Below are 27,193 nucleotides of genomic sequence, written 5' to 3'. Positions count from 1 at the left end.
GGGTGGTTAGAGAGTGTGAGTTAGTGTACTTTTCATGACAGCCTACTTGCCATGAGCTTTCCCATTTCATTCACAAACATCAAATTAAAAAAACCCTCACATTTTAAGAGTTGTGGAATGTGCTTGAATAAGGCCGGATGTATTTATGCTTCCATGTCAGATTTCACTAAAATTGTTTTCAAACAGAATTAATCAATATTCATCTAGACAAGTCCTTTTGCTATTTATGCAGTTAGAAAATGTGTCATTTTCTACACAGTAAGGCTTGTGGGTTTCACAATGTGTGCCTCCACTCTACTATCTGGGTCTGTGTTTTGCACATTCCCATTGTCTTTCTTTTGTATTATAATTATGGTGACATCACCACTGAAAGTCACAAACAGCTGTGTCTTAGGACATGTTACCATGCCTTATTCTTACAAAACTGGATTCAGAAGTAGAAAAACCTAGGAGGTAGACTTTATTCATGTAAGTTAATAATCAGCATTTTTTCTTAAAGATGAACTCCAGACTCTCCTAAATAACTTTTTAGTCCCACCTGAGCACTAGTTTCCATTCAGAAATAAAAGTATTGGTAATACATTATAGCAGTGATTCAAACAAAGCTTATAGCGTGGCAGCACCATTAGTGATTAGCCGTAACCTGCGAGAGTGGGGTTCGTGGATTAGGGTTGGTGGCTCTTCAGTTGTAGATTGGAGAGGCTGCTCTCAGCACACAAGATATAAAGGCCCAGACCATTACTGACAATTACTGGGTACCACAAAAATGGTGCAGCTAAAAAATATGGTCAACTTTTCTGTAAATGGTGGCACAGCTCCTGTGCTTTTCCTATACTCGGAGTTCAGCATTAACAGCTTGGCTGTTCCTCTTGCCATTAGAATTAGCAATAACTGATGTAACATGCTCTCCTCAACACTTGCCACCTACATTCCTATTGGATCCTGAGTTCCCATCAATAATATTTCTTGTCCACAGCACGTGTTCTCTTTCCTTATTAGTCATGATAAAAGGTAAGCAAAATGGTAGCACAAATATGATATCCAAATATAAAATGATATCTCTTATAAAGCACTTCAAATAAAATAACTCTTAAAAGTCTTACTGTCATCTATTACAGTTCCTGATTTCACTCCTATGAGCCAGAATGCACTGTAGGAAAGAAGATGGAAGGGAGCCCAAATAGGCACAAGCACAGATTATGGGTGACATCTTTTTAAATGTTAATTTAATAAGCAGGAACAGACTATGGTTCATGGGAGCTCTGAATAATATTCTGTAAAAATTAACTGTGATATCTGGTATAAGTAAGACTTTTTAGGGTTGTTTTAAAGATATAAGAGACTGTTATTAAGTGTGAGTAAGGTGGGTTTTTTTTCTTTTCATTAATCGAAACAGAAGCACTGAAAATCTATATATTTGAATATATTACAAAATACATCACAGAAGACATTTTTCTAGACATCCAGATTCTATGCAGAGACAAACATGTTCCTGAATAGTTCATAATACTCGAAAGGCATAGCTTTTAATAAAACAGGAATCTGTTGGCCAGTGGAAGCAACAAGACACTGCTCAGAGTGTTGATATTCCCTAAACTCACTTAAGAATATATCTAAACATCATTAAATAAAGATTTAACAAGTCCTTTTAGGTCACTGTTCGGATCTTGTTTTTTGTATTTTCTGAACAACGATCCAGAATGAGCTCCTTGCTTGGCCGTGGAGGAATAGCAGGTTGAGCTTTTGATTTGTCTTCCTCTTTTTCTTCATCTGAATATAAAACAAAAAACACACATGGTTTGCTACAACTAGCTCAAAAAGTGCAATAAAATATCAATCATAGAAATATGATGCAATTTTTTTACATTGAATATATGGATGGTTACTACATATGTCCCTAACTCTGCTTATAGGCCTCAAATTATAACTCATGAGGACCCGAGAATATCATGTAATGCCATTTACTATTTAGGGTTATGTGCATGAATATAACAACATAAAGATGGATAGCTAAATCACAGCAGGGGAAAGCAAATCTGTGAACACAAAATATTGCCTAATATTTTTAATCACAGGTAGTAAGACATAGCATACTGCACTGAAGGCTGTTAAAGTGACTCTGTTCCAAAAAAACAAAAACATAAGGGCTGCCATTGCAGGCCTCCTTCTGAAAATGCTAGATGCTTGACTGTGTCTAACTTTATTATGTTTTGGTCACAGTCCTGTAACAAGCAGGCCTTAAATGAGTGTAAGAACTACTTATCTCTGCGTTTGTTCTGGGTTAGTGACTGACTGCATTTTAGTCAGATCATCAGAATGACAGACAGGGAACTAGCATTCTCAAAGGAGAGTTCCATAATGGCAGCCTCTATTAATCTATCTTGACAGTGTCCCTTTAAAGAGGTTACTCTTCCATCTGAAGAAGAGTAACCTCTACCATCTGAAGACAGTGGGGTTGATTTACTAACCTTATAAACACACCACGAACGTGTATACACCTCTGCAGTGTGTTCCCTCCCAGCATGATCTATGGGTGGAATCTAAACACCTTTGTAATGTGTACACACCCAGCAGGTGTGTTGTGCAAAGCCCTGAATGAATTCCAAGGTGATGTTGGGTAAATTAGCTCTATGTTGTGTTGCTTGCGTTGATGAATGCAAGGAATGTAAATGCATGAGCTAACCATTTTTGTCTAAACTGTGAAGCAGCATTATATATGCATCATGTGCATGATTTTTCCATATATGGCATTAGTGGAAATATGCTTTTAGAGACTTTTTGGTTGATAACTACGTTTTGCTGTGTGAAAATCACACACACCTGGTGTGTGTGTGTGTTTAGGTTAGTAAATCACCCCCAGTGGGTCACAAGTGAGCTGTCTACACCCAGTGCTTCTGCATATAGAAGTCTAGAGATGCTATTGCATTAGGATACCGATCCCTACCATGCTGGAAAAAATGAAATAATATTTCCTATTCCCAATGCTACAGAAAGGTTTTTCTTTTTAAAATAGATATACTACCCGTAGGTACACCAAATAATTTTTTTTGCCAACTACCTCAGAGAAGTACATAGAGCCCATAGGCTTATTGGTTATTGATTTGAACATACAACTAGGACAACAGGAATAAGTGCTATTTATTTACAATACTGTGTTGGGAACACATTATGCATACTCTTGATTCAGGGGGCATTTTCTGTGATGGACCAGCATTTAGGAAAAGTTGGAAGAGGTGCCTTTTTCAATATTTCCTACTGAACTGCCTCTTTAAACTGCCTTATTCCTCACTTATAAAAAAAAAAAAATCCAAAAATTGGACCATATATCAAACGTTTTTCTCATTTTAAATTTCAGTACTTACCGATAATCATAGTCTCCATAGCCTCAGTTGTAGATTGACGTACTTTCAGATATTTTTTGCTGTTTCTCCTGTATGCTTCCTGGCTGATTTCTTTACGTTTTTGCTTGTGGATACTGTTAGCATTGGAAATTGTGCCTCTGTGGTTGAAGAACAGACAGTAATGTGAAAGATCGCAGAAATTTAAGAAGGAACCACAGTTTGCACAAGAGTGCAAGACAGACCCCGAAAAAATATTTAAATATATTAATAGTAAAAAGATAAGGTCTGAGCATGCAGACCTCTTACACGATAACTCAGAGTTAGTAACGGGGACAAGAAGAAGGCAAATTTATTAAATACTTTCTTCAGCTCTGTGTGCACTAAGGAACAAGATAGAACTCAAGTCCATAACGGGGATGGTGGTACCACAGCCTCCAATGAACCACAATGGCTCACAACTGATATGGTTCAGAAACAGACAAAATGAAGGTGAACAAAGCACCTGGACTGGATGGCTTACACCCACGTGTTGTTCCAGTTCATTGATAACTTGAGAATATAGTATGTTTACTATAACCACAATTATGAATTAACACGAGTGGATAAAGATCACTCCCATTCATTCATAATTGAGGATATAGTAACCATACAGTATCCTCAATCCTCGTCCAGGAAGAGTGATTGATTCCTAACCGCATGTAATAATATCACACATCATTACATGTGGTGTGCAGGAGTTTACATGCAACTGCTGTCACCTGATCATTAACTTCAATGGGTGCTATCACTTGTAAACACCAGATTAACCCCTTCATGACTGAGGCCCTTTTTTCAATTTTTGCACCCATGTTATATTCCACATTTTAGGTACGGCCCCCATGGGAGAAAAAAATTTGTCGAATGGCCCCTTAGGGAATTGAGTTTGAGACCCCTGCTCTAATGACTGGCTTGGTCCCGATAGATTGGCGCAAGGCCAATGTGGTGCCTATATTTAAAAAAGGGATCAAAATAATTACAGACCTGTAAGCTTAACTTCCATAGCTGGCAAGATACTTGGAAATATGATCAAGGAACACAAGCACATGTTTTTTGTTTGAAAATAATATTATAAGCGAAAGTCAGCACGGATTCACAAAAGACAGAAGTTGTCAAACAAACCTACTTTCTTTTTATGAGGAAGTAAGCAATAAATTAGACAGAGGAATGGCTGTGGATATAGTATACTTGGACTTTGCAAAATCGTTTGACACAGTCCTTACAGGATGTCTCCAACTTACAAACAGACCTGAATGCACTGTTTGATTGGGCATCTATTTGGCAAATGAGGTCAAATGTTGATAAATGTAAAGTTATGCACATGGGGACTAAAAACATGCATCCTTCATACACTGCAGGGGGAGTATGTTTGGGGGAGTCAATGATGGAGAAAGATCTGGGTGTTCTGGTAGATCATATACTGAATAATAGCATGTAATGTCAAGCCACAGTTTCTAAAGCAACCAAAATACTTTCTTGTATTAAAAGGGGTATAGACTCTAGAGATAGAGACAGGCTCAGCTATGAGGAAAGATTATCTGAACTGAATTTGGGATATAATCACCATGTATAATGTATAGATACAATTGGGGATCAGATCACCAGATCACTTCCCCTATTCCTGTACCAGACCCTCCATCACACTTGTTACTTTCCTCTTTTGACCCTGTCACCACAGAGGAGGTTACAAAGCTTCTCTCTGACACCCACCTCACCACTTCCCCCCTGGACCCTGTTCCCTCACCACTGCTTCGGTCACCCTCTTGCTCTATCCTAGACTTGAAATTTCCCTCCCCTCTGAAGCATGCCCTGGTCATCCCAATACCCAAAAAAACCCTCAAATGGACCCTAGCGACCTCAAAAATCTCAGACCAATCTCCTTACTCCCAATAACCTCCAAACTCCTAGAGCGCCTCATCTACAGCCGTCTAAGTCGCCACCTCGCTGATAATAAGTAAAAAGCAATGGCCACTACTCCTTACTCTTGCTTTTAAATCTTTCTGCTGCTTTTGACACTGTTGACCACCTGCTCCTCTTCAAAAAACTCCAGTCACTTGGGCTACAAGATTCTGCTCTCTCATAGTTCTCCTCCTACCTATCTAAGCGATCCTATAGCGTCACCTACAAATCTAACTCCTCCCCTTCTCTTCCTCTAGGGGTCCCCCAAGGCTCTGTACTTGGACCCCTTCTCTTCTCTATCTACACCTCCTCCCTTGGTCAGTTAATACCCTCACATGGCTTCCAATACCATCTTTGTGCCGATGACACAAAAAAAAACCACAAAAAAAACTGAGCTCTTGATATTTCCTCCCACCCGTGCACCTTCCCCCAACTTTACCATTGAGATTGTTAACACAACTATCCCCCCTCCTCCCATGCCAAGGTCCTAGGTGTCATCCTTGACTCGGACCTCACCTTTCTTCCCCACATCCAATCACTATCCAAATCCTGCCACCTTCACCTTCGTAACATCTCCAAAATACGCCCCTTCCTCACCAATGAAACCGCAGAATTACTCCCTTGTTATCTTTCATCTTGACTATTGCAACTCCCTCCTCATTGGCCTTCCACTACACAGGCTATCCCCCCTTCAGTCTATCATGAATGCAGCTGCCAAACTCATTCACCTAACCAACCGCTCAGTGTCTGCAGCCCCCCTCTGTCAATCCCTGCACTGGCTTTCTCTCGCCCAAAGGATAACATTCAAAATATTTACAATCGCTTACAAAGCCATCCACAACTCTGCCCCCGGCTATATCTCAAACCTGGTCTCAAAGTATCACCCTAACCGTCGGCTCCGCTCATCCCAAGACCTCCTGCTTTCCAGCTCCCTTGCCAACTCCTCCCATGCTCGCCTCCAGGACTTCTCTAGAGTCTCTCTCATACTCTGGACCTCTTTACCCCAACCTGTCCGTCTGGCACCCACCTTGACTGCCTTTAGGCATTCCCTAAAGACTCATCTCTTCAGGGAAGCCTATCCCACCTCAACCTAACAGCTCAACCAGCACGTTCTCAAACAATTCATCCCCACACAGCTCCCTCCTCATGTATCACATCCCCCTCCCTTTTAGATTGTAAGCCCTCACGGGCAGCGCCCTCCTTACCATCTTGTCGTGATTTGTATTATGATTGTAATGTCTTCCTTATATTGTAAAGTGCTGTGCAAACTGTTGGTGCTATATAAATCCTGTATAATAATAATATAAAAACATAAATGGACCATATAGTGAGCTTGGTGGTGTGGGGATATGGGCATACTGTAGTATTCTGTTTTAGGTTTTTCTTCTCTTTTTCTTCTCTATAGGTTGAACTCAATGTCTTTTTTCATCCTGACTAAATATGTATTTTTGTAAATAATTTCTGTAATTGTTACATGAATAAATGTACATAAATGCATATCCTTATATAAGGTATGTATGTACATATGTTTAACATATAATACTATTGATGTATGTATACTATAAAGAATATATGACAATATTATGTTAACAGGACAGTTATAGTTTAACAGACGTTAAATTTCACTTCTGTAACTACTGAAAGACGCGTTTTATATACCACTTTATACAGGTAGGTAGCTCCATTTCTACTGGTCTTGTTTTTTTTTTTACCTTCGGGGGGGCAAACCCTTTGTCTTTACTTGGCTTTCATCTCCAGAAACAGCTTCCCCTGACTTCTTCAAATACGTTGCAGGGAAATAGCCAGTGACACTGCCCCTCCTGAAACAAAAAAAGATATTTATAGAAGCATTCCTTACACAATTCACATGTTATAATTTAAAAGGCAGTTCCATCTTTTGATTATCAGCTCATACCTGACAACCCACCATCCATCAAGCAGTTTGTGGATGACTTCAACTGTCTCCCCCTTCTTTATGTCCAACTCATCCTGTAGTTCTCCCGAGTAATCTTTTGTAGCAATATGTAACTCCCCTGTGCACAAAAAGGCAAAATGTTAGAATTGGAACCGCTAATTTCACTGATAAATATGAATCAGAGCTTTTTTGAAAGTAAACCTAATACTTAGTGATATAACAATGGTGATGTTAAAGAATGATTATTACACAAGAACTTATATTTATTTTAATCTGAACTCATAGGTTTATTGGTTTCTGTGTTCATATACAGCAACTGCATATACCTGCTACATGTACACTTGGTGTACATTGCTGGCATATTTTTTAGAAAAATACCTTTGCAAAGGTGGAAATAGATAAATGTATCTTTGGTACAAGTTGTTCTTTAAAGTATGGCTGCAGCCCTCTAAGTACAGCCTAACTGGCCTGATCCTTACTAGTGATGGGCTCGGGCGTGTTCGCAGCTCCACGTGCCGAGCCCGCCAGGAAGCTGACAGCGTGTAGAGCCAATCACAGGCACTGAGACATTTGCGGACCGGGAACATGTCTCAGTATCTGTGATTGGCGCTGCTCGCTGTCAGCTTCCTGGCGGGCTCGGCACGTGGACCTGCGAACACGCCCGAGCCCATCACTAATCCTTACCTTATCAGACAGCCCCCAATTCTGATGCATGAGAGCTATTCTCAAACACACCCACTGCTGGGACCTTGGTAGTGTTATCTCATGCAAACAGAAAGCCTTTTGTAAAAAAAAAATAATTTCATTAATAAGAAATTTATTTCAACCACCAATTAGTTTTAAACCTGCCTGTAAATTGTGAATGTGCTTGATGATGCATGGACGTGGGGGAAGAAAACTTGCAAAACATGTCACACACACTTTTGGTGAGCGGCATTAGGGTTAATGTAAGAGGATGACAGAGCAATCAGATTATGGTGAACTGAGCTAGTTTTCTGATATAGGTAGCCTCTGATGGCTTTCACTTGTTATAATAAAGAAGAACCTGCGCTAAATGGAAAAATAAAAAGATAATAAAAAAATATCGATAATAAAAAAGCACAATAACCCAAAAAGGGTTGCTAAAAAGAAGGGGGGGCTAAGAGCTGCTGAACTAGGGCAATAAGCCCTGAGGGTTAAAATGATCTAACGTACAGCGCTAAAAGCCTTTCTGACATCAATCGAAAAACTATTATAATAAATGTATCTCAATGTTGAGATGATGCATTAACCCAAGGGGATAGATGATATTTCGATCACATCTATATTAGTAATGTGTAACTTAAAAATTGATAACCCAGTAAAAATTACTTTTTTTGGCATTTATGTACTTTATCTCTGTTTGAAAAAAGAAATGGACTGACATCACAGGACTTCTTTTGGCGATAAAAAGTTTTTTATTTATTTATATAGTTACATAGTTACATAGTATTTGAGGTTGAATAAAGACATTAGTCCATCAAGTCCAACCTATTAGGATCTCATTCTAGGAGTACCCGTACCCCTGTATATTACGGTCCCTTAAGAAATCGTCCAAAAGTTTCTTGAACAATTCCACATTATTTGCTGAAATCACCGCCTGTGGCAGTGAGTTCCAGACCCTAACTGATCTTACTGTGAAGAACCCCCTTCGCCCCTTGTGCTGGAATTTTTTTTCCATCAATTTATATTTTTTAAAATATTTTTTCATACATATATTTATCCTTCATTTATCCATTTTCTAGGAGTTGGATTTATTAGGACATTCACCTTTTGTTTTGTCTGGCTAGATGCCAGAGATCTAATAAGAATCACTTTGGTTTTTTCACATTGTATATACCATGTTGTTTATCTAGGATTTATGTGGTTATTTGCTACACTGTTTCACTTACACATACTTTTCATAGCACTTTATTGTGAGAACAGCGCTAGGTCTGCATACAGTGTACTTGTAGAGTGTTTTCGCACATCTTGAATATTTATTTAAACATTTTTACTGGGTTATCACTTTTTAAGTTACACATTACTAATATAGATGTGATCGAAATATCATCTATCCCCTTGGGTTAATGCATCATCTCAACATTGAGATACATTTATTATAATAGTTTTTCGATTGATGTCAGAAAGGCTTTTAGCGCTGTACCTTAGATCATTTTTTGGTTTTCACTTGTTGCCTGGAATTGCTCTTATGTGAGCACAAGCTCCATTGCTCATGCTGTATGTTACAGAATTAGAACCTAACCATTTATCCCTAACCAGCCTGCAAATGGAACAGCAACTTAACCCATAACATAAATCACATAAATTGTCCCACCCAAATCAGTACACATCCCACATTGTGAATACCCATGGATGTATCACATGCTGTTAAGCTGGCCATAAACTATGCAAATTCGTCATGAACCGGCTGAAATTAGTACAGTGGGTGTCAGCATCCCTCTGGATGGCATCAGAAGATTGAAGGAGTTGGTTGGAAAATATTCAAATGAATGGTGCTTGAAAAAATAGAACAGTGTATGGTCAGCTTAACACTCTACAGTAGGGCTAATTTGTGAAATTAGGAGAAAGGAAAAGGCTAAATATTGTGACTGTTTATAACAATCAGTGAGGTTTTATTGCTTTGTTACCTAGAGTAAGAGAAAGGAACTTGGAATCTGATTTATTGTGTTAGATAACTTATCTATGTATGTTTGCTCTGTTTTTTATACTGGGGAATAAAGGATGATACATTATTTCCTTGTCACCTGCATAGTCAGGATCTTGCTCTTCAGACTCATCTGGACCGTCAAGAGGCTCAAGGTAAGCAGCTGGGACCCAGCCTCGTTTGTTCTTCATCTGACAGAACCACCATCCTGGGGAACAAAAAAATATAACATAGAATGGCCTTTTCATAAACAAGACTATGTTTATACAGATGGAAGAAATGTGTGCAGGGATATGTAGTCTCCTGGTAATTGTAATTCGCAAAATGAAATACTAGGAAGTATTTTTTTCTGAATTTTCAGTTTTGCATATGTATATATTATATAAAATTATCCATATTACAATCTTCATCTTTTCGTGTATAATTATCAAGATTATATATTTTTTCTCTCATTGAAATTAGGACCAGCTAAAGACATTCTGCTACTTACACAGAATGCAATTTCTATAAAATCTCATATTTACAATTTGTAAAGATAGTTGTTTACACCCTGCCTGCTCACAGATACTCTGTGGCACATGCGCTGGGTTTGGCCATAGAGAATAATGGATGAGTCTCGTATATAAGCCGATTTTAATACGGGGTCAGCCATTTTCTTCTATGGAAAAGACCCAACACATGTGCCTGGGATTCCAGAGGGGCTGTAAGCGTGCTGGATGATGAACAACTATCCTTACTATGTGTCAGAAAGCCAGAGCCAAAGTTCACGTTCAGTGGTTTGCACATGCGCCTGGTGTAGCCCATAGAGCTGTACCAGGTGCAGCGTCTCTGTATGGACGTGCACGTTTGTTTGCGTGAGCGTGCATTGCCGCATGCGCCGACATGCCAGTTGAATGTTTGGCGCTCTTTGGGCTATAAAGGCTGTGCCAACCAATACGCCTATGCTGTCAGATTTGTCAGCTTCCCTGAATACCTGTGTTCCTTGAATCCTGATCTGATTACCCGTTATTGACCCGGCTTGGCTTGATCTTCTGCTTTCTCCTGTATCCTGAACCTTGGCTTGCTCCTGACTACGATCCTGCCTCATCCCTTGTACTGCGTTGTCCGCATGTTGATGACCTCGACCTCTCTCAGACGATTTGCCTGCCTTTTATCTTGGTGCCTTGTTGTCTGCTTATTGTTTCCTTCAATTCATCTGACCTGGGACCATTGAAGATCCATCCTGCTGTGCGTTCTCCTGCACCCAGTACCTATCTGGATCTACGCTCATCACAGCATTCCACAACTCAGCAGGTTCATCATCCATTGGCACTCTTGCTCCTCTATGCCCTAGTACACCTGTCCTCAATCCAGGTGTTTCCAGGATCAGAGTTGTGAGAGAGGCCACCCTCGTCACCTCAGACTCCTCAAAGGCACGTGACACTATGAGAGGCCGAGGAAGAGTAGACTACTGTTTATATAAATTGTAGGTATGAAGTGTTATAGATATTGTTGCAGCACAAAACGGTGCTGGTGGTGAGTTTAGGTACTATCACTGTGCACTTACCTTTACATTTTACCATGTATGATCACTTTGACTTGATTCTCGATTAGCATATTGAAGCCCTGACAGCAGGTGACCAGTATGTATATATGAGTTAAGTTACTAGGGTTGTGTGTTGTACTAATGTTCAAAAAATTAAATACACATTTTCCTTAAAAAGCAAGTTACCATTCTCATCCTTCTCTACTACTTCAACCTCATCCTCAGCTTTTACAGACAGCTCAGTCTTAGAACTCTTTTCATAGTCTGCAATTGCTCGGTAGGACTGGAGAATTATGGGACCTGTTATATCTGTCAAAAGAAAAGAGAGCGTCTTATGAACATTAGTCAAAACAAGGAATTATATGAACACAAGATTAGTGCAATAGCACATTAAAGAGCACCTACTATTAAAAAAATATAATACCGTAGTTAGTCATATGTTCTGACTCCTCACTCGTACTGAGTATTAGCATTTTAGTTCCCACATGCTACTAAGCAAGCAGCAAAAGGAAATCTGAGTATGGCTGAAGCAGAGTCTAGACTGGAGGGGAGCTGCAAAGTCCATTAGACTTCTCAAGAACAGCAATTGCCAATAAGGCACCATTATGTATATTAGAAGCAAAAGAGTGCAGGATAAATACTTATATACAAAAGAACAGAACCCTAAGATATTTTCCATTATCATTTCAAGAAAAGAGAACTTTTCATTATATAATAGAAATTCAATAACATGCACAGGGTGAGGTTTTATTATTGTTAAAAAAAGAAAGCCAAACACAAAATCCACCCCCAGATTTTCCTTACCCGACACATTTTTCTTTGTGGCTTCTTGCTTCAGTAAGAAAGTTTCAGGCTTGCGCCCACTGAACGAAATAACAATGTATTAAAAACATAACACCCAAAAAAAAAAAACAAGTATTAGCAGACACCAATAAAAATTGTAAGATGCAGTGCAAAGTTGATGCATTTATAGTATGGTCACCCTACTGTAACAGTGCATACCCTAGAATGTGAACATACCCTAAGGATGGCTCATAAATGTGTCACAAACAAGCTACCAACATCAATTATGTTTCCTGCAATACAAAACAGTTGTTCCAAACTATAAGCTTGTACTGGTAAAACAGTAGTAATAGCATAATAGCAGTATATAGCAGAATAGTATTGCATATATCAGCCATTGTCAACCAGGGTTTTGTGAAACACTAGGGTTCCTCCAGAGGTTGCTAGGGGTTCCTTAAGCTATGGCTGATTGACCTCCTATCTGATTGTGCCTGCTTAGTTCCAGGACCAACATCACTTGGCAGAGCCAGCAGCATGGCACCAATTATGTTTTTAGTTTTCTGTAAGGGTGGCATTCTAAACCACCACGGTAAGGGGCATTCCTATTTTTTAGAAGGATTCCTCTGGGATAAAAAGTTGCGAAAGACTGGTAAATATAAGTAAAAGATGGACACCGGGTCTCCAAAACAAATCCAGTATGTCTATTTATGCACGTACTTGTTGCAAATGCAAAACACAAGATACAACGCAACGTTTCGGGGTCTCACCGGATCCCCTTCATCAGCCAAACAAGTGATGAAGGGGATCCTGTGAGACCCCGAAAACGTTACGTTTTGTCTTGTGTCTTGTCCATCTTTTACTTATACTTTGACGGAAGCCCCCCATTGACACCTGCTGCACCCACTTCTTATCTCATTGAGCAGCGGTTCTGAGTGGAATGGGTACACGGACTATAGACTGGTAAATATGAATCATACTCACTTATTGCTCGATGTGGGGTTTATATCATCAGGTCTAACTTTGAAGAAGTTAAGAAGATGAAGACAACGTGAAATCATAGTGGGGAGGTTGAGTAGAGACACGAAGTAGTCAGCCAGAGTGATCTGTCTGTTCTCTGTAGACCTCAGCCCATCAAACCATTTTGGCGCTGAAAAACAATTATTTAAAAACAATTTTTCTAATTAAAAAAAAAAAAACGGTTTATGACTTTTGTTTACTATTTTTCTTAGGTCAAGTGAAACTAACATTCAACCTCCCTGGCGGTATTCCCGAGTGTAGCTCGGGGTTACTTTTCCATACCATAAGCGGTAACCCCGAGCTACACTCGGGAATGCCGCATAGCATTTACTTATCTTGTCCCTCGAGCCGCGCTGTGTTCTCTGGCCGACGCCGGCATCCGTCTTCCGTCCCTAGAACGAAAAATGTCACGAAAAAAATTAAAAATCATACCGCCCGGGAGGTTAAAATAAATGGAATATAGTTTGCTAAAGTACTATGTATCTTAAACAACTGCCATTTTTTTGTTACAAAATACTTCTTTTGACCACTCTTTCCTCCTTTGTTGCATCTCAGTATAGCTGGTCTCTTGCACCCTCTTCGCTGCCACTTTGTGTCTACAGCAATGACTGGATGGCACTTTACAGGAAAAGTGGATGACTGCTCACCAGCTACTGCATGTCCAACATCTTTCTTTATTCTTTCATAAAAGCATAACACAAGAGATGAATTGAGATATTTGACGCGTTTCACGCACGCATGTTTTTAGACAGAGTATTTCTTACAATTTCTCAATAACTGCATAGGGTAGGCTTCCTGATGGTGACAACATTGGGCAATGTCTCTGTAATGTGTGTTAAAACAGCCATTTGTAGTTTTCATTAGAAGCCCATGTTGGAGGGCGGCAACAAAGACGCACAATTGGGAGACAGGCATAGAGTGCTGTCACCTATAACAGGAAGTACCTGTACAAGGACATTTATTGCAGGATCACTAGGTCAAACCTTATCAAAGGTTTTAGTGATTGGGGTTAAATATACCTTCCAGTCAAAACCTTGTTTTCCTTTTAGGTTGGAAAAAGGTTAGAACCGATGCCAGCTTTTTGTTGATATCTTTTCTGCTGTGTCACCAGAACAGGAAGTGAGGATAATCAATCCAACAGGAGTACATACAGAAATAAAGATCTTTTGTTTACCAGATGTGGGAAAGCTTAGAACCCCTCCAAAATGTGCAGTCTTTGTGCCCATTGAGGATATTTCCTTACTTCCTGTTGTGTCACTGGGACTGGAATTGGTGAGAAATATTCCCAATGTCCACACAGACACCAAAATTATAAACTGACTGAACGCCTAACCCTTACCGTTCAATTTAAAGTACAAAACAAAATGCTAGAGTTCTATTAAAGGAAAGCTAAAATTGACCCAATGAGCAAAAGAAGAGTTGGAATGCAAATTGAAACAAGGGAATGATGCGTTGGCCAATCATGGCATAATACAAACATTATTGAGTTTACATAGACATTAAAGCTGAACTCCACCTTTCATAACCCAGCACCAGCCCCACCCCTCTCCCCCGAAGCCCTCACAGGTTTTTAGCAATAAAAACCCAATACATACCATTGTCATGCAGTCTTCAAGCCGGTACAGTGATGTTATGAGAGATTCCTCTTCTTTCTTGGCAGCCCCGGGCATTCTCCCTGGATTGATCAGGGCTCACATAACGATTTATAAACTCTGCTCAGTCCTTGAGTTCTGTCAGCCCAACCTTTGTGATCACACACCCACAGAGGAAGTGTGAATGACAGGCAACTTATATCTAGATCTCCTTCGCACACCGTACCGATTTACCCCAAAATGTATAAGGTTCCTGAACAATCGGTGAATGGTGCCACAGTATATCGAATGAAAGCTATGTTGTCTGCACAACTGTCACACTTCAGAATGGGCACTTTGCCTGACAAAGTGACCCTGCAAGGTTCTGAAATGTTGCATTTCACATGTTATGCTGAAGGGATGCCAATTAATGACAATATTCTGAAGCTTAATGGTGTGCGGACAACATATCTTTCGTTCAATGACAGGCAATACTCACAGGAAATGAGCAGAATGATGTGAATGAGGGGGTAAGTACAGCTTTGCCACATTTCTTTTTAAACAGGTGGGGGGGTGGGGGGGGGGGCGCACAAAAAGTAAAAAAATAACTGGAGCCCCTTTTTAACTGAGAGGACTGTGTAGGATGGCATTGCTGAGCTGTTCTGCGATTGCCAGTTGCCATGCTGGCCCAGTGGCTTCAGTACTTTTTGAGTCACTGACCTTAAACAAGTATGCAGAATGGGAGGTCTGACTTCAGCTATTGCTTGCTTGCTCTGGGTCATTGTAAGTATTGGAGGCAGGGATCTAGCAATTTCAGAAAAATGACAACCTACATATTTGGTGGGATGTTTGACAACGGGTTATGCTACTGCATGTCAAAGGATAAACCTAATGTGTTAAGCAGTAAACATTTAGAGCATCATCATACACACAATGCAGCATGTGGGAATACACACGGTACTTCTGCACAGTCTACAATATGAAAATGTTGTTTGGCTAGTTTCAGCAGCTGCCTATTTTTCCTTGCTTGTGGAGTGTAATTACTGCCCTTTAAACTAACTACAATATAAACACTCTCTTAGCTGATCTTTCACAATAAGAACTGAGAAGGAGAAAGGAAAATACAGGTGGCTTAACTGACCTGTTTCAGTTCTCTTTTCTATGCTTCAGTATTTAAAAACTGCACAAATATAGTCCCCCCAAAAATATAAAAGTTTCATAATGACTTCAAATTCATTTTGATAGCTTTGTCAAGGTCTACTGATGGCTCTTAAGAGTTCTAGACACTTAATAATTTTGTTGTTTTTAGACTTTTGTTATTTATACAGCATGGTGGCTAAGTGGCAACCATGCGTGCCTTACAGCTCTAAGTCTTGAGGTTTATGTCCCCGAAGGATGCGGCCTGTAGGGATTTTGTTCCTCCCAGAACGTGTTTATTATTATACAGGATCTAAACAGTTTGCGCAATGCTTTACAATATTAGGAAGAGGTTACAGTTTATGAAGGGAAACCCATGTTAGTTTTCTTTCAAAACAATAATGGTAGATCAATTGGCCCAAGTTTGATATGAATAGAGTGTGAGCTACTTTGGGGGTAAGGAACTTGAATGATTTTACACGCTCTGTAAAGCATTGCATAATATGTTTCCTCTCTGCAAAAAGAGTACAGTTATTCTGTTTATTATTTGATATTAGCAAAATGGGGTGAAAAAACACCGGCCTACTGATAAAAATAGGATTTTCTGTACTCCACGTAAAATCCTTTTCTCTGTGTTAATTGGAGCAACCTTTTTCAACAATGGTGGCTCCTGATGTAAAGGGGGACTCTGATGTGAAAGGGAGGCTCTGATGTGAAGGGGGTTCCTAATGTGAAGGGGGACACTGATGAAGTGAGGAAACTCCACTTTTGTTTGTGTTTTTGTGTGGGGTGCCCCCTTAAAATCCATACCAGTCCCCCATCTCAGATAAGGGCCTGATATAAAGCTTTGAAGGACCACACATTGTTTCTTATATTTTTTAAAATGTTGTTTTACATTTTAGAATGGGATGCCTTGAGATTTTGCAAACTTTCAAAAGGGCGCTGTGACTGAAAAAAGGTTGAGAAACACCGCACTAGAGGACACAGCTCAGCTTTAGATCATTAGCTACTCCTAATTGTAACACTATACCTAGTAGGCGATGACCTAAAGCAAAGCTGTGTCCTCCAATGAATGAATAAGAAATTATTATTTGCCACATGTATGTTGCACAATTAAATCTGTTTTATTATACATGTGTGCTTTGCAACATATAGAGTAGCTCTGAGTGTGATTGTCATGTTCGCTCACACATTTTTATATACATTCTATGACATCAGCACAATTGTATACTCTTTTAAAATGTAGTTATAAAACAAAAAATATGTTTTGACTAGATAGCCGTTTATCGTTAATATAGTTAAAGTGTATGTAAAGGCAAGACTTTTTTTTTTGGGATAGGGCGGAGAAGGGTTAGACCCTCTACGAAGTTTTCCTTTTTGGTGAGATTCACTCTCTCTATTTCACCTGTTGACCACCGTCACCACTGGAGAAGGTGAGGCAAAAATCCCCAAATTTGCAGCTTTCATCAAGGCAAAAAGTGAGAAAAATGTATCTGAGGACACCTGTTCATGTGACAACTGAATATGGGAATTCTGTTCAATTTGGAGAGATTTCCTGTTGCTTCCCAACAACTAGGAGTGAAAGAAAATCTCTCAAGCTAAGCAGAGCCAGCAAAAAATAACCATTCCTTACTCTATCTGTAAAAAATAAGTAATGGCAACTGGACACATTGTGACACATTCCCTACTCTATCAAAGATTTGGCTTTACATACTCTAACTAATTGTGAAATTATTCTTAGTATTTTCCGGTGCTGTCATTTTATATTTATAGAGCATGACAAATGTAGAATCCATTTACTTATTCACCTTTTCCTGCTTGCAGCATAAAGCAATGGTTTGGCCTTATGGTGCAGATGTACTATATTCTATACTCTGGATAATATTTGTGAAGTTATCTCTGTTTATCGGTATAAGAAAATAAATTCTCGTAAAAATGACTTTCTGTGTAACCATTAATTGAAGAATACTTTGTGATTGATATAATCATTTATTATATGAAAATCTATCTAAAAATCATTAGATTCAGTATACCCTTTCAGATGCAGTACAACATTGTTACTGCTTTGAAATAAGAGACTGGAGTAGATCAGCCTGTCCAAACAGTTTTTCCAAGACCATGAATGAAAGTAAAGCTGCTACCCAGGAGTAGCATTAGTTGGCTCCAATTTGTAGAAACTCATGTTCCTCAATTTAACAGAACTGTATATTTAATATAGGAACTATCTGCATTCTTATAAAATGCTTACCTGGCAGATGAGGTATAGTTCTGTGTTCTTTGCGAATTTCTCCAGACTCAATGGGAAACATTTCTTTAAGTGCTTTCTAGAAATAAATCATGTAAAGGTAATAAGAATAAACCAGCACCATAAGAACAAGACTATATCATTGCTTTAAAATCTGACTCTAGTCAAAATAATGACTTTTTTTTGTTTTGGATAGAGTGGTTACATGTTTCTACTCTTTAATGTTAATATTGCTTTTTGTGTCCCCTTGTGGATAATTTGCATCACTTCCTTTTTTATGTCTACCAGACTGAAAAGAAAATGGGCAAAACAAATTAAGTACAGTGAGGAAGACTGAGAACCTCTTTCATATTTTATTTGCTCTTTAAGCTGGGTACACACAGAGCAAATTCAGCAGGAATCGGATGAAATTCACTGTGTTGGTGACCAACCATTCTGTTCAGTGTGGATGAAGGAATCTGTTAAATTTTCTTAGTTTCAGCTCTCAGGTAGAATGAAGAAAATATATGTGTATACCCTACTTAATCACCCAATGGGGGTTTCCCCTGCTGGAGTCTATGATCTTATTTTATTTTGTTGTGTTTTGCCAGACATTTTGTGGCTTTTACTGACACCCTTGCTTCACTGATCTTCTGGGGTTAAGCAGGCTGTGTACTATTGGTTGCCAGCCTATTGTATTTATGAGATGACCACACATTAGAATCTGATTATACAATTACCTTTCAATTTACCAACAACCAAAGCCTGTAACACCTGTATGCAGTTGCAAATAAATAGTTTTAGAATGTTAGGCTATATATGCACTATACACCAGCGCTTCTGGATGCGTTTCTATCTGATAAACAGAAAACGTATCAAATGTTTAAACTGAGTAATGTAGCATTTTAGGAAAAAAAAAAGGTATTTCTGAAATTGATGGCAGCAATAGGTCTCAAAAAAGTTGGGACAGGGCCATGTTTACCACGGTGTAGCATCCTCTCTTCTTTTAACATCACCCTGTAAATATACTATATTGCCAAAAGTATTGGGACACCCCTCCAAATAATTGGATTCAGGTGTTCCGTGAAATTTCCTTGCTACTAAATATTCCACGGTCAGCTGTTAGTGGTATTATAACAAAGTGGAAGCAACTGGGAACAACAGCAACTCAGCCATGAAATGGGTAGGCCACGTAAAATGACAGAGCGGGGTCAGCGCACAGAAGTTTCGCCAACTGTCTGCAGAGTCAATAGCTACAGGCCTCCAAACTTTGTGTGGCCTTTAGATTGGCACAACAACAGTGTATAGAGAGCTTCATGGAATGAATTTCCATGGCCGAGGAGCTGCATCCAAGCCTTACATCACCAAGTGCAATGCAAAGTGTCAGATGCAGTGGTGTAAAGCACACCACCACTGGACTCTAGAGAAGTGGAGACGTGTTCTCTGGGGAGATGAATCAAGCTTCTTTGTCTTGCAATCCGATAGACGTGTCTAGGTTTGGTGGTTGCTAGGAGAGTGGTACTTGTCTGACCGCATTGTGCCAAGTGTAAAGTTTGGTGGAGGGGGTATTATGGTGTGGGGTTGTATTTCAGGGGTTGGGCTTGTCCCCTTAGTTCCAGTGAAGGGAACTCTTAAGGCATCAGCATACCGAGACATTTTGGACAATTTCATGCTCCCAACTTTGTGGGAACAGTTTGGGGATGGCCCCTTCCTGTTCCAATATGACTGCGCACCAGTGCACAAAGCAAGGTCCATAAAGACATGGATGAGCGAGTTTGGGGTGGAGGAACTTGAAACCCAAACCGAGAGACCACCTTTGGGATGAATTACAGTTTGGAGATAACACCAAATTTAACACATCTGCTCCCCATTCACACCTGAGACCTTGTAACACTCTGAGTCTCTAAGATGCACTTTTTATACTCATTCATGTTACGGACCTGTTGCCAAACTAACCTAATTAGTTGCAAAATGTTCTTCCAGCTCTTCCTTGTTAGTACCGCTTACTTTGCCAGCTTTTTGTTGCCCTGTCACAACTTTTTGAGACATGTTGCTGCCATCAATTTCAAAATTACTTTATTTTTTTCTTAAAATGGTACATTTTCTATTTTCTACTGTGAATAAAATACGGTTTTATAAGATTTGTAAATATCATTGCATTCTGTTTTTATGTAGATTTTACACAGTGTCCCAACTTTTATGGAATTGGGGTTGTATTTATAGTACAGTAATACCTTGGTTTACCACCATAATTCGTTCCGGAAGCATGCTTGTAATCCAAAGCGCTTGTATATCAAAGCGAATTTCCCCATAGGAAATAATGGAAATTCAGATGATTCGTTCCACAACCCAAAAATATTCATATAAAATGATTACAATACTGTACTGTAATATAATACTGTATAAAATATAAAGAAAAATAAACCAATTACAGGTACCTTCGTGGCTGGTGGCTGGTGTGAGAGGGACAAGAGAGAGGAGGATTATTGTGTAGGACGACTTTCACTGTCACTAACGGAATCACTGCTACCTCTTGACTCAATGGAATCTTTTTCATTTTGTGAAACCTTAACAAGGAATCTATCCAATGTGACATTGTGTTGTCGTTGAACAGATTCATCGCTCGCACTGCTACAGCCTTATTCGGGTGGCGCTTTTCTACAAAATTTTGCTCTTATTGCAAGACATTTGCTTGTATATCAAGGCAACATTTTTCAGAAATGTTTGCTTGTCTTGCAAAACGCTCTCAAACCAAGTTACTTGTAAACCAAGGTATTACTGTATTATACAATTATGTCAGCATTCCAGAATATTTAGGAGAGGGTAATATTAGAATATTGAGATAAAATCCTTGTTAATTACAGCTGACCTGCAAACTTTTAATTTGGTGTATAACAACATTGTACAAGATGTATATGTGCCCAATTCATTAGAATATGTTAGGTCAGGAAAATTACAGAACTCAAAATCACTGAAAATGCAAAAACTGAACAAGCATTGCCAGCGATCACCAATGCACCTGTCTGACATTCAGAACAAAACCTATTAAAAAAAAACAAAAAAACGTGGGCCATGTGTGTTTCAGAGATTTTATAAGACATACCCATGGGAATTTTTACATATGCCTGGGTGGCTTTGCTGTATTCAGTACTCAGCATGTTCAGTTGGGAGATCACACTGACTATTTTGAAGATGGTTTCCACATAGGTATAGAGAGGTGTGCTGTTTGTTGTCTTCAGTAAAGCATTAGCAACTTGTACTGCATGCCAAGCGCCAGTGATAGTGCACTGAAAACTACAAGGCACGTATAAAATGTATGTATGAAATTGTCCTTGCATACAATAAAAAAAATTTGAATTTAAACCTTTGCTCTCAATGCATCAGGCTTTTTTGTGTGTGTGTGGTGTGATCTACCAAGAGCAGTAACAAATAGTACTGTAGATTTCACTGTACCATAGTTGAGTCAGTTAAGAGATGATTTCTGCTCTTTGCATTACCTGAAAGAGGGACTGCGTGTGTTTTCAGATGATAACTGGACCACTTTAGGACCAGGGACTTCATTTGAGCCCACATGGTATATCAAGTACATTCTACTTTACCACCCCCCTACACACTCTTGCCGTGTCTGTTTTTTTTTTTTTTTTAATTCTTTCAAATCTATCCTTTAATAAACCCCTTGTAAACCCCCTATTAGCCCTAATTTGTTCTTACCACTTCTTTCTTTAGACAGTTTTTGTCCTATATTTTTAGAATACAGATTGTGTGTACTCTTTTATGTTTACATTTATTTTGTGTGTTCCCACCGCTAAAACATAAATTGCTTTTATAATCAGTGGTGTATTTAGGTTTCGTGCTGCCCTAGGCAAAACGAAACTTGGCACCCCCCCATCTAACAAGACATTTTGCGTATTCTTTCAAGTCGCAGGATACAGCGTCTGACAGATTGCGCTATTAGGCCTCATTCACACTGCTAAGAGTCGGCCCGTACAGATCTGTGGGACGTGCACGGCCGTATCGGGCCGTTCCCGGGAAGGACAGGTGCTGCGTGTGATTTGTACGCAGCAGCCTGTTCTTCTCTATGGGAGGACGCAGCTGTACGCTCACCTGAACTGCACGTCCGTGTGGATGTCCGTACTCGTACACAGACAGGATGGATCCTATCTGCGTCCGAGCATGGACACCCGCACCCGTACGGATGTTTATGGGCCAACTCTGAAGGCCGTGACACACTGCACGCAAAGCCGTGCAGAGCGAAGCAAAGCTGTCCGGCACGGAGCTTTGCGTGCTGTGTGTGAGCTGAGTGCAGGCACATGATTGACTGCACTGAGCCGCCATCCCATCTGCAGCCTACACCGGCCCAGGTCCGCGTCTTTCTGCAGCCGCCGAATCTTCTTGGAGCGGCACCGCAGCCTCCGACGGCCGGGCCGCTTCTCCCTCGGCCCCGGCTCCTCATACACCCGCCAGCTAACTGCCAGGCCCCGTTAGCAGCCACCTTTTAAGGCAGCCGACGCTGCTTGATCTTGTGCGCCCGGCGCCTTGTTCGCCCCCAGCTTTCCTCTTTGCAGGGGGGCGAAACATGCCGCTCCCCTGCAAAGTGCCGCTCCAGGCAAACGCCTTGTTTGCCTCGCGGTAAATACGCCCCTGTTTATAATTACAGTAATCAGATTTCTCTAATCTTAGCTGTGGCCCGGTTTTAAGATTTCATGCAGGAGTACACACGTGTTCTACTTCCTCTTACCAGTTTATCTCTGTACAAACATTGTAATGAGTATTGAAACATAAGCTGATAAATTCCTGTAAAAGTCAAGGTAATTTCTGAATGGTTAGAATACAGCTACAGCTGTGTTTAGTGAAATGTAGGCTACCCTGATAATGAGTTCTTTGAGAATCAAAAGGTCAGCAATGGTAGCGTACATGTTCCATTCGTACATGTTTCTTTACTAGGTCTCTTTCACACAGTGGCAGAGGGCCATACACAGTCCAGAAGGGGCGTATTTCTGCACCCAGGAGTCACAGGTGTCTGTGTACACCTGCCGCCAGCAGCCTGTACAAATCAATGATAGGCTGATAGACACTGTGGCTTTATGAAAGTCCTAGCAGTTACATGCATACAGAGATGGATGAGCAACCCTTGATCCATACAGACTGCTAGGTGTGGCTATACACAAACACCCGTGGATTTTTTGGCGCAGAACTTCGCCCCTTGTTGATTGTGTATGGACCTGCCATAGAATAAAAGGCCATAGATAGATAGATAGGAAAATAAGCAAATGTGAACAATAAAATATACTCACATGAAACTCATATATTTCTGTATACTTTCTGTACACAACTTTTTCTGTAAGATCTTGCCATTTTACCATGAACATGTATACCTGATAGAAAAGAAAAGGTAATGATAGTAGTGACACCTGTACACTATGATGAACACTTTGTAGACTTGTATAAAGTAATAATACAATTGTATATCAGTTCTAATTAGCACAATGTACTGAGAGACTAATATAGTTTCTGTGTCAATGTCAGGTGGAGGCTTCAGATATCATTCAGAATTTATTTACAGGTGCATTTGACCTGCAGTTGACCTCTTTCTTACTCGGAATTAACCCCACTAAAAGACAGGTTTTGCATTACCATAGACTTGTATGGGAATGCAAAACTCGTTGGAAGTGAACAAAAGTCCGTGGACAGAGACCTTAAGGGCCCATTCCCACCACATCCAGATTACCTCCAGACCAGTCCAGACTGTTTCCAGACCCAAAATACATCCCAATATATCCCTATGCTATTTTTGGCCTCTGTTCCCACCAGAGCAGTCTGTTCCAGACCAGACCAGAAAAATACCACTTGTCCTATTTTCTCTGGTCTGGAACACACCTGTAAGACCATTTTAAGCTAAAAAGAAAAAATAATTCCAATCATGGCAAAATCACTGTAAAAATGCACTATGTTCCAGATCTGGTCCGCAAAATGGTGTGAACCCAGCCTTAATGACACAGTGTGAGCAGCATGTACACCTGTCCCCAGGATGTTATTACAGGGACATATATAAAGTATTTTTTCATTTAATTTGGATAGAGTAGGGGAAGTTTAAAACCGCTGTCAGTTTTTTTTTGGGTATCTGCATCTCATTAGAGAAATTTCCCTTCACATCTTCTATCCTGTATAATCAACAGGATATGAGAAGATATCTATTCAATGTAGAGGAAATCTATTCTTAGACAGATGTCAGCCGGAACAATTGTTCCAATTTCGAAGAATTCCCTTCTATCCTGTTCTGGTGGCAACTCAAAATTTTAGATTTGGCCAGACAATCATTCCCAGTGACATTATTGATCAGGACTATTAGAGAGAGTAAACGAGCAGGGACACAGAGCACTAAAAATGCAGCAGTGGTTTTAACCCATAACCGCTCTATCTATATATAAAAATGAAAAAAGCTTTGCCTTTAGTTATACTTTAAGTCTTGAACCAGTGATAATTTCCAACTGTATTCCTCTCCTTTGCTCTGGAAGGCACGGGGGTATGTCAGAGTATGGCTTCAGAGCAGAAGACTGTAATTGGGTACAGAGCACCCAGGTTCAGGGGCTCCTATTTCTGGGACAAGGTCCTCTAGCACCCAAGGTGAAGATGCCAAAGTGCCCCCCCCCCCCTTCCTTTCCCATGAGCTAACAATGCACCATACTTTGACATTGACAGCTTCCAGGCAGAAATGACAACTGCTGCGCACCAAAGGGTTGATGCCTTTTACTTATGGAAAGCTGAATGGGATGGGTGGGATTCCAATATTGTTAAACTAGTGCAATTTAGTCATAATAAACATTGCTTAACAAGAGACAAGATACAATTTGTTCTCCCATCTGGAAACTAAGGTAGCTTATAGTTCATCAAAAGTGCAAGTTTTATTATGTAATTAATTTAATGAATGCCAGATATGCTACTGGAATCCAGATATTAAAATCTGGTCAAATGCCGATTCCTCACTTGTCTAATTTTATACTGAATATTTATTTATATTTATTGCAGGTATTTATATAGCGCCGAAAATGTATGCAGCACTTTACATCAGTATATCAATCAGTAAATATGACATTCAACAAACATTCAGTGCAGGGGAATCTTCCTGGGTTATGTGGTTTTAATTATTTATTGACCTGCAGTGAATGTTTGGTAAATGTCACATTCAGTGCCTAAAAATGTACCCTTTAGTTGCCAACATTTGACTCTTTATTCTACCACCAAACAATAGCACACATGGATGACAAGCTAGCAGTGAAGTATATTTAGAAATCTTTGTTACAATTGTTAAATTGAAAATAAATACATATATCTGTACTGTTTACTTACATAGTGCTGGCTGGGAAAGAATCTTTTCTCAAAGCCAAGGAGCTGAATATGCCTTATGAAAGGCTCCGCCATTGTAAATCACAAGTAGTTATAGTTTCAGTAAAGCAATCCCAAGTGTGACAAGTTCCTTCACAGCTTACAGACTGAAGCTCTGATCACCAGTGTACCAAACAGAAAAATGTTTCTACATAAGTAGGTGTGAACAGGGCAGAGCTGATTCACTACTCTGACTATGAAAATACCATAGCAGCATACTGAAGTTTGAAGAGTTTAGAGTAAGTGAAATAATCAGTCCTCCTCCTAGGCTGTTCAATGATTAATACTTGATTTATGCTCACAGGATTGCAATTGTTAAAAAGCTGGCACACTATTATACTGCAGCTTATTTATTATCGGTAGCTCTACAAACTTAAACCTTAGATTCAATGAAAGTCTCAATGAAAGCAGTCTGAAACAGTAACAGGTTTATGCAAGAATCTGAATCTATGTTTTAAATAAAAAATTTGCAGATTCACCTACATAATTTTTTAAAATTTGACTTCATAGTTATCTTTACTTGATTTGGAGTATTACTCTAGACCAGCCAGACTCAACCAGGGTGCCGTGGCACCATGAGGTGCCCTTTGGCTTCCTCAGGGGTGCCTCGAAATTTTCACATCGTCATGCCACCAATGAGAAGAGTGCTTCTGATTATAGCACACTCTGTCCCTTAAGTCCGTATAGCAGTATCACATAACAGAGCTAATAACTAGCACAGAGAAATGATGATGTGAAAATGTGCAGTGACCCATAATCAACCAGAAATCACATTAGCCAACTCCAGCAAGCTGAAGTCTGATTGGTTGTTATGGGTTAGTAGGATTGAGCAAATCTGCCCAGGTTTGATTCGTCAGGGGGACAGTGAAATTGGCCTAAAATTCAGAGAACCTGAACTTAGCAGCAAATCACATTGAAGTCTACAGGGGAAAATCCTATTGATAAATTCTGCCCATTTTTAGGACTAATAGGTAAGCTATTACCAAAAAGCAATGGGAAGCTGGGCACTGCCATGGAAACATGTGTCAATGGAAAATGAAAAAAACAAACAAAATACAGCCGGGAGAGGGTCTTTTTATGTGGCTTCAAGGGCAATATGGAAAATACAGAACGTCTTTGAATTACAATCTTGGGGTGCCTAAAAGATGTATGTGGTGTTACAGAGCAGTATAATGTTCACAGACAGCCTGAGCGATAGCCTAATCTGGCAGCTGATATTTGGCAGTGGAAATAATTTTTTTCTTTTACAATTAGCTTGGCTTACATACAGCAGCAGCACCCCAATTGTATTTATTGCCTTGAAAATAAAAAAAAATGTTTGTTATAGCAGTGGCACAAGCTTTTTTCATCAAGTGGTACTAGGCTTGCTTTGCCTGGCAGACATTAGCTAGTAGATAGCAAGAACAGCTAATGCAAAAGGTTATGGTGCTGGACAATTTTTTTTTTTATCAAACTCTCATTAAGCAGCAGTGTAAAAGTGGCCAGCAACACAATATTTTTAATGAGGGCGAGTCGGCCAAACTGTATTAGAGGCAGAGTATAGGCAGGTATTTCACTACAATAATCAAGATACCAGAGGACACAGCAGTGTACAATTAGCCAGCAGCAGGACAATTTTAAAAATGGATGAAAGGTCAAACCGTTGTATTCCTAAATGTTATTTTTGCTATGGGGATAGGGGGGTGCCGTGAGTGATA

The 27,193-nt window shown here is 39.7% G+C and overlaps 1 protein-coding gene across 2 annotated transcripts; it reads right to left on the bottom strand.

Annotated features, from left to right (window-relative positions):
* Positions 1 to 1,563: 1,563 nt before the first annotated feature.
* Positions 1,564 to 25,591, bottom strand: NCF1 (neutrophil cytosolic factor 1). Of its 2 annotated transcripts, XM_018553368.1 has the most exons (12): positions 25,461 to 25,591; positions 23,408 to 23,488; positions 18,138 to 18,213; positions 13,146 to 13,311; positions 12,186 to 12,244; positions 11,568 to 11,690; positions 9,957 to 10,064; positions 7,192 to 7,309; positions 6,989 to 7,096; positions 3,363 to 3,499; positions 2,684 to 2,692; positions 1,566 to 1,764 (listed from the first exon to the last, which is right to left on the bottom strand). In XM_018553368.1, exons 1-12 carry the CDS (start codon positions 25,530 to 25,532, stop codon positions 1,649 to 1,651), a joined length of 1,173 nt encoding a protein of 390 aa, XP_018408870.1. In that variant the 5' UTR covers positions 25,533 to 25,591; the 3' UTR covers positions 1,566 to 1,648. The 2 variants fall into 2 exon arrangements, with proteins under 2 accessions (XP_018408869.1, XP_018408870.1); XM_018553367.1 differs by lacking the exon at positions 2,684 to 2,692 and having other exon boundaries at positions 1,564 to 1,770.
* Between the last annotated feature and the right edge of the window lie 1,602 nt (positions 25,592 to 27,193).

Source organism: Nanorana parkeri, unplaced genomic scaffold, assembly GCF_000935625.1.
Source record: "Nanorana parkeri isolate BGI_ZX_2015 unplaced genomic scaffold, ASM93562v1 scaffold118, whole genome shotgun sequence".
Taxonomy (NCBI): Eukaryota; Metazoa; Chordata; class Amphibia; order Anura; family Dicroglossidae; genus Nanorana; species Nanorana parkeri.
The sequence above is the reverse complement of the archived record's forward strand: the minus strand, read 5'-3'. Positions and strand labels throughout refer to the sequence as shown.

What these genes read in the sequence shown, in the direction of transcription:
- NCF1 (XM_018553368.1), bottom strand. Translation starts at nt 25,532, where the DNA reads ATGGCGGAGCCTTTCATAAGGCATATTCAGCTCCTTGGCTTTGAGAAA. An exon ending in AACCCCACATCGAGCAATAA is followed by an intron (nt 12,245 to 13,145) that starts GTGAGTATGATT and finishes TATTTCGTTCAG; the next exon opens with TGGGCGCAAGCCTGAAACTT. An exon ending in AAGGGTTTGCCCCCCCGAAG is followed by an intron (nt 3,500 to 6,988) that starts GTAAAAAAAAAA and finishes CTTCAACCACAG; the next exon opens with AGGCACAATTTCCAATGCTA.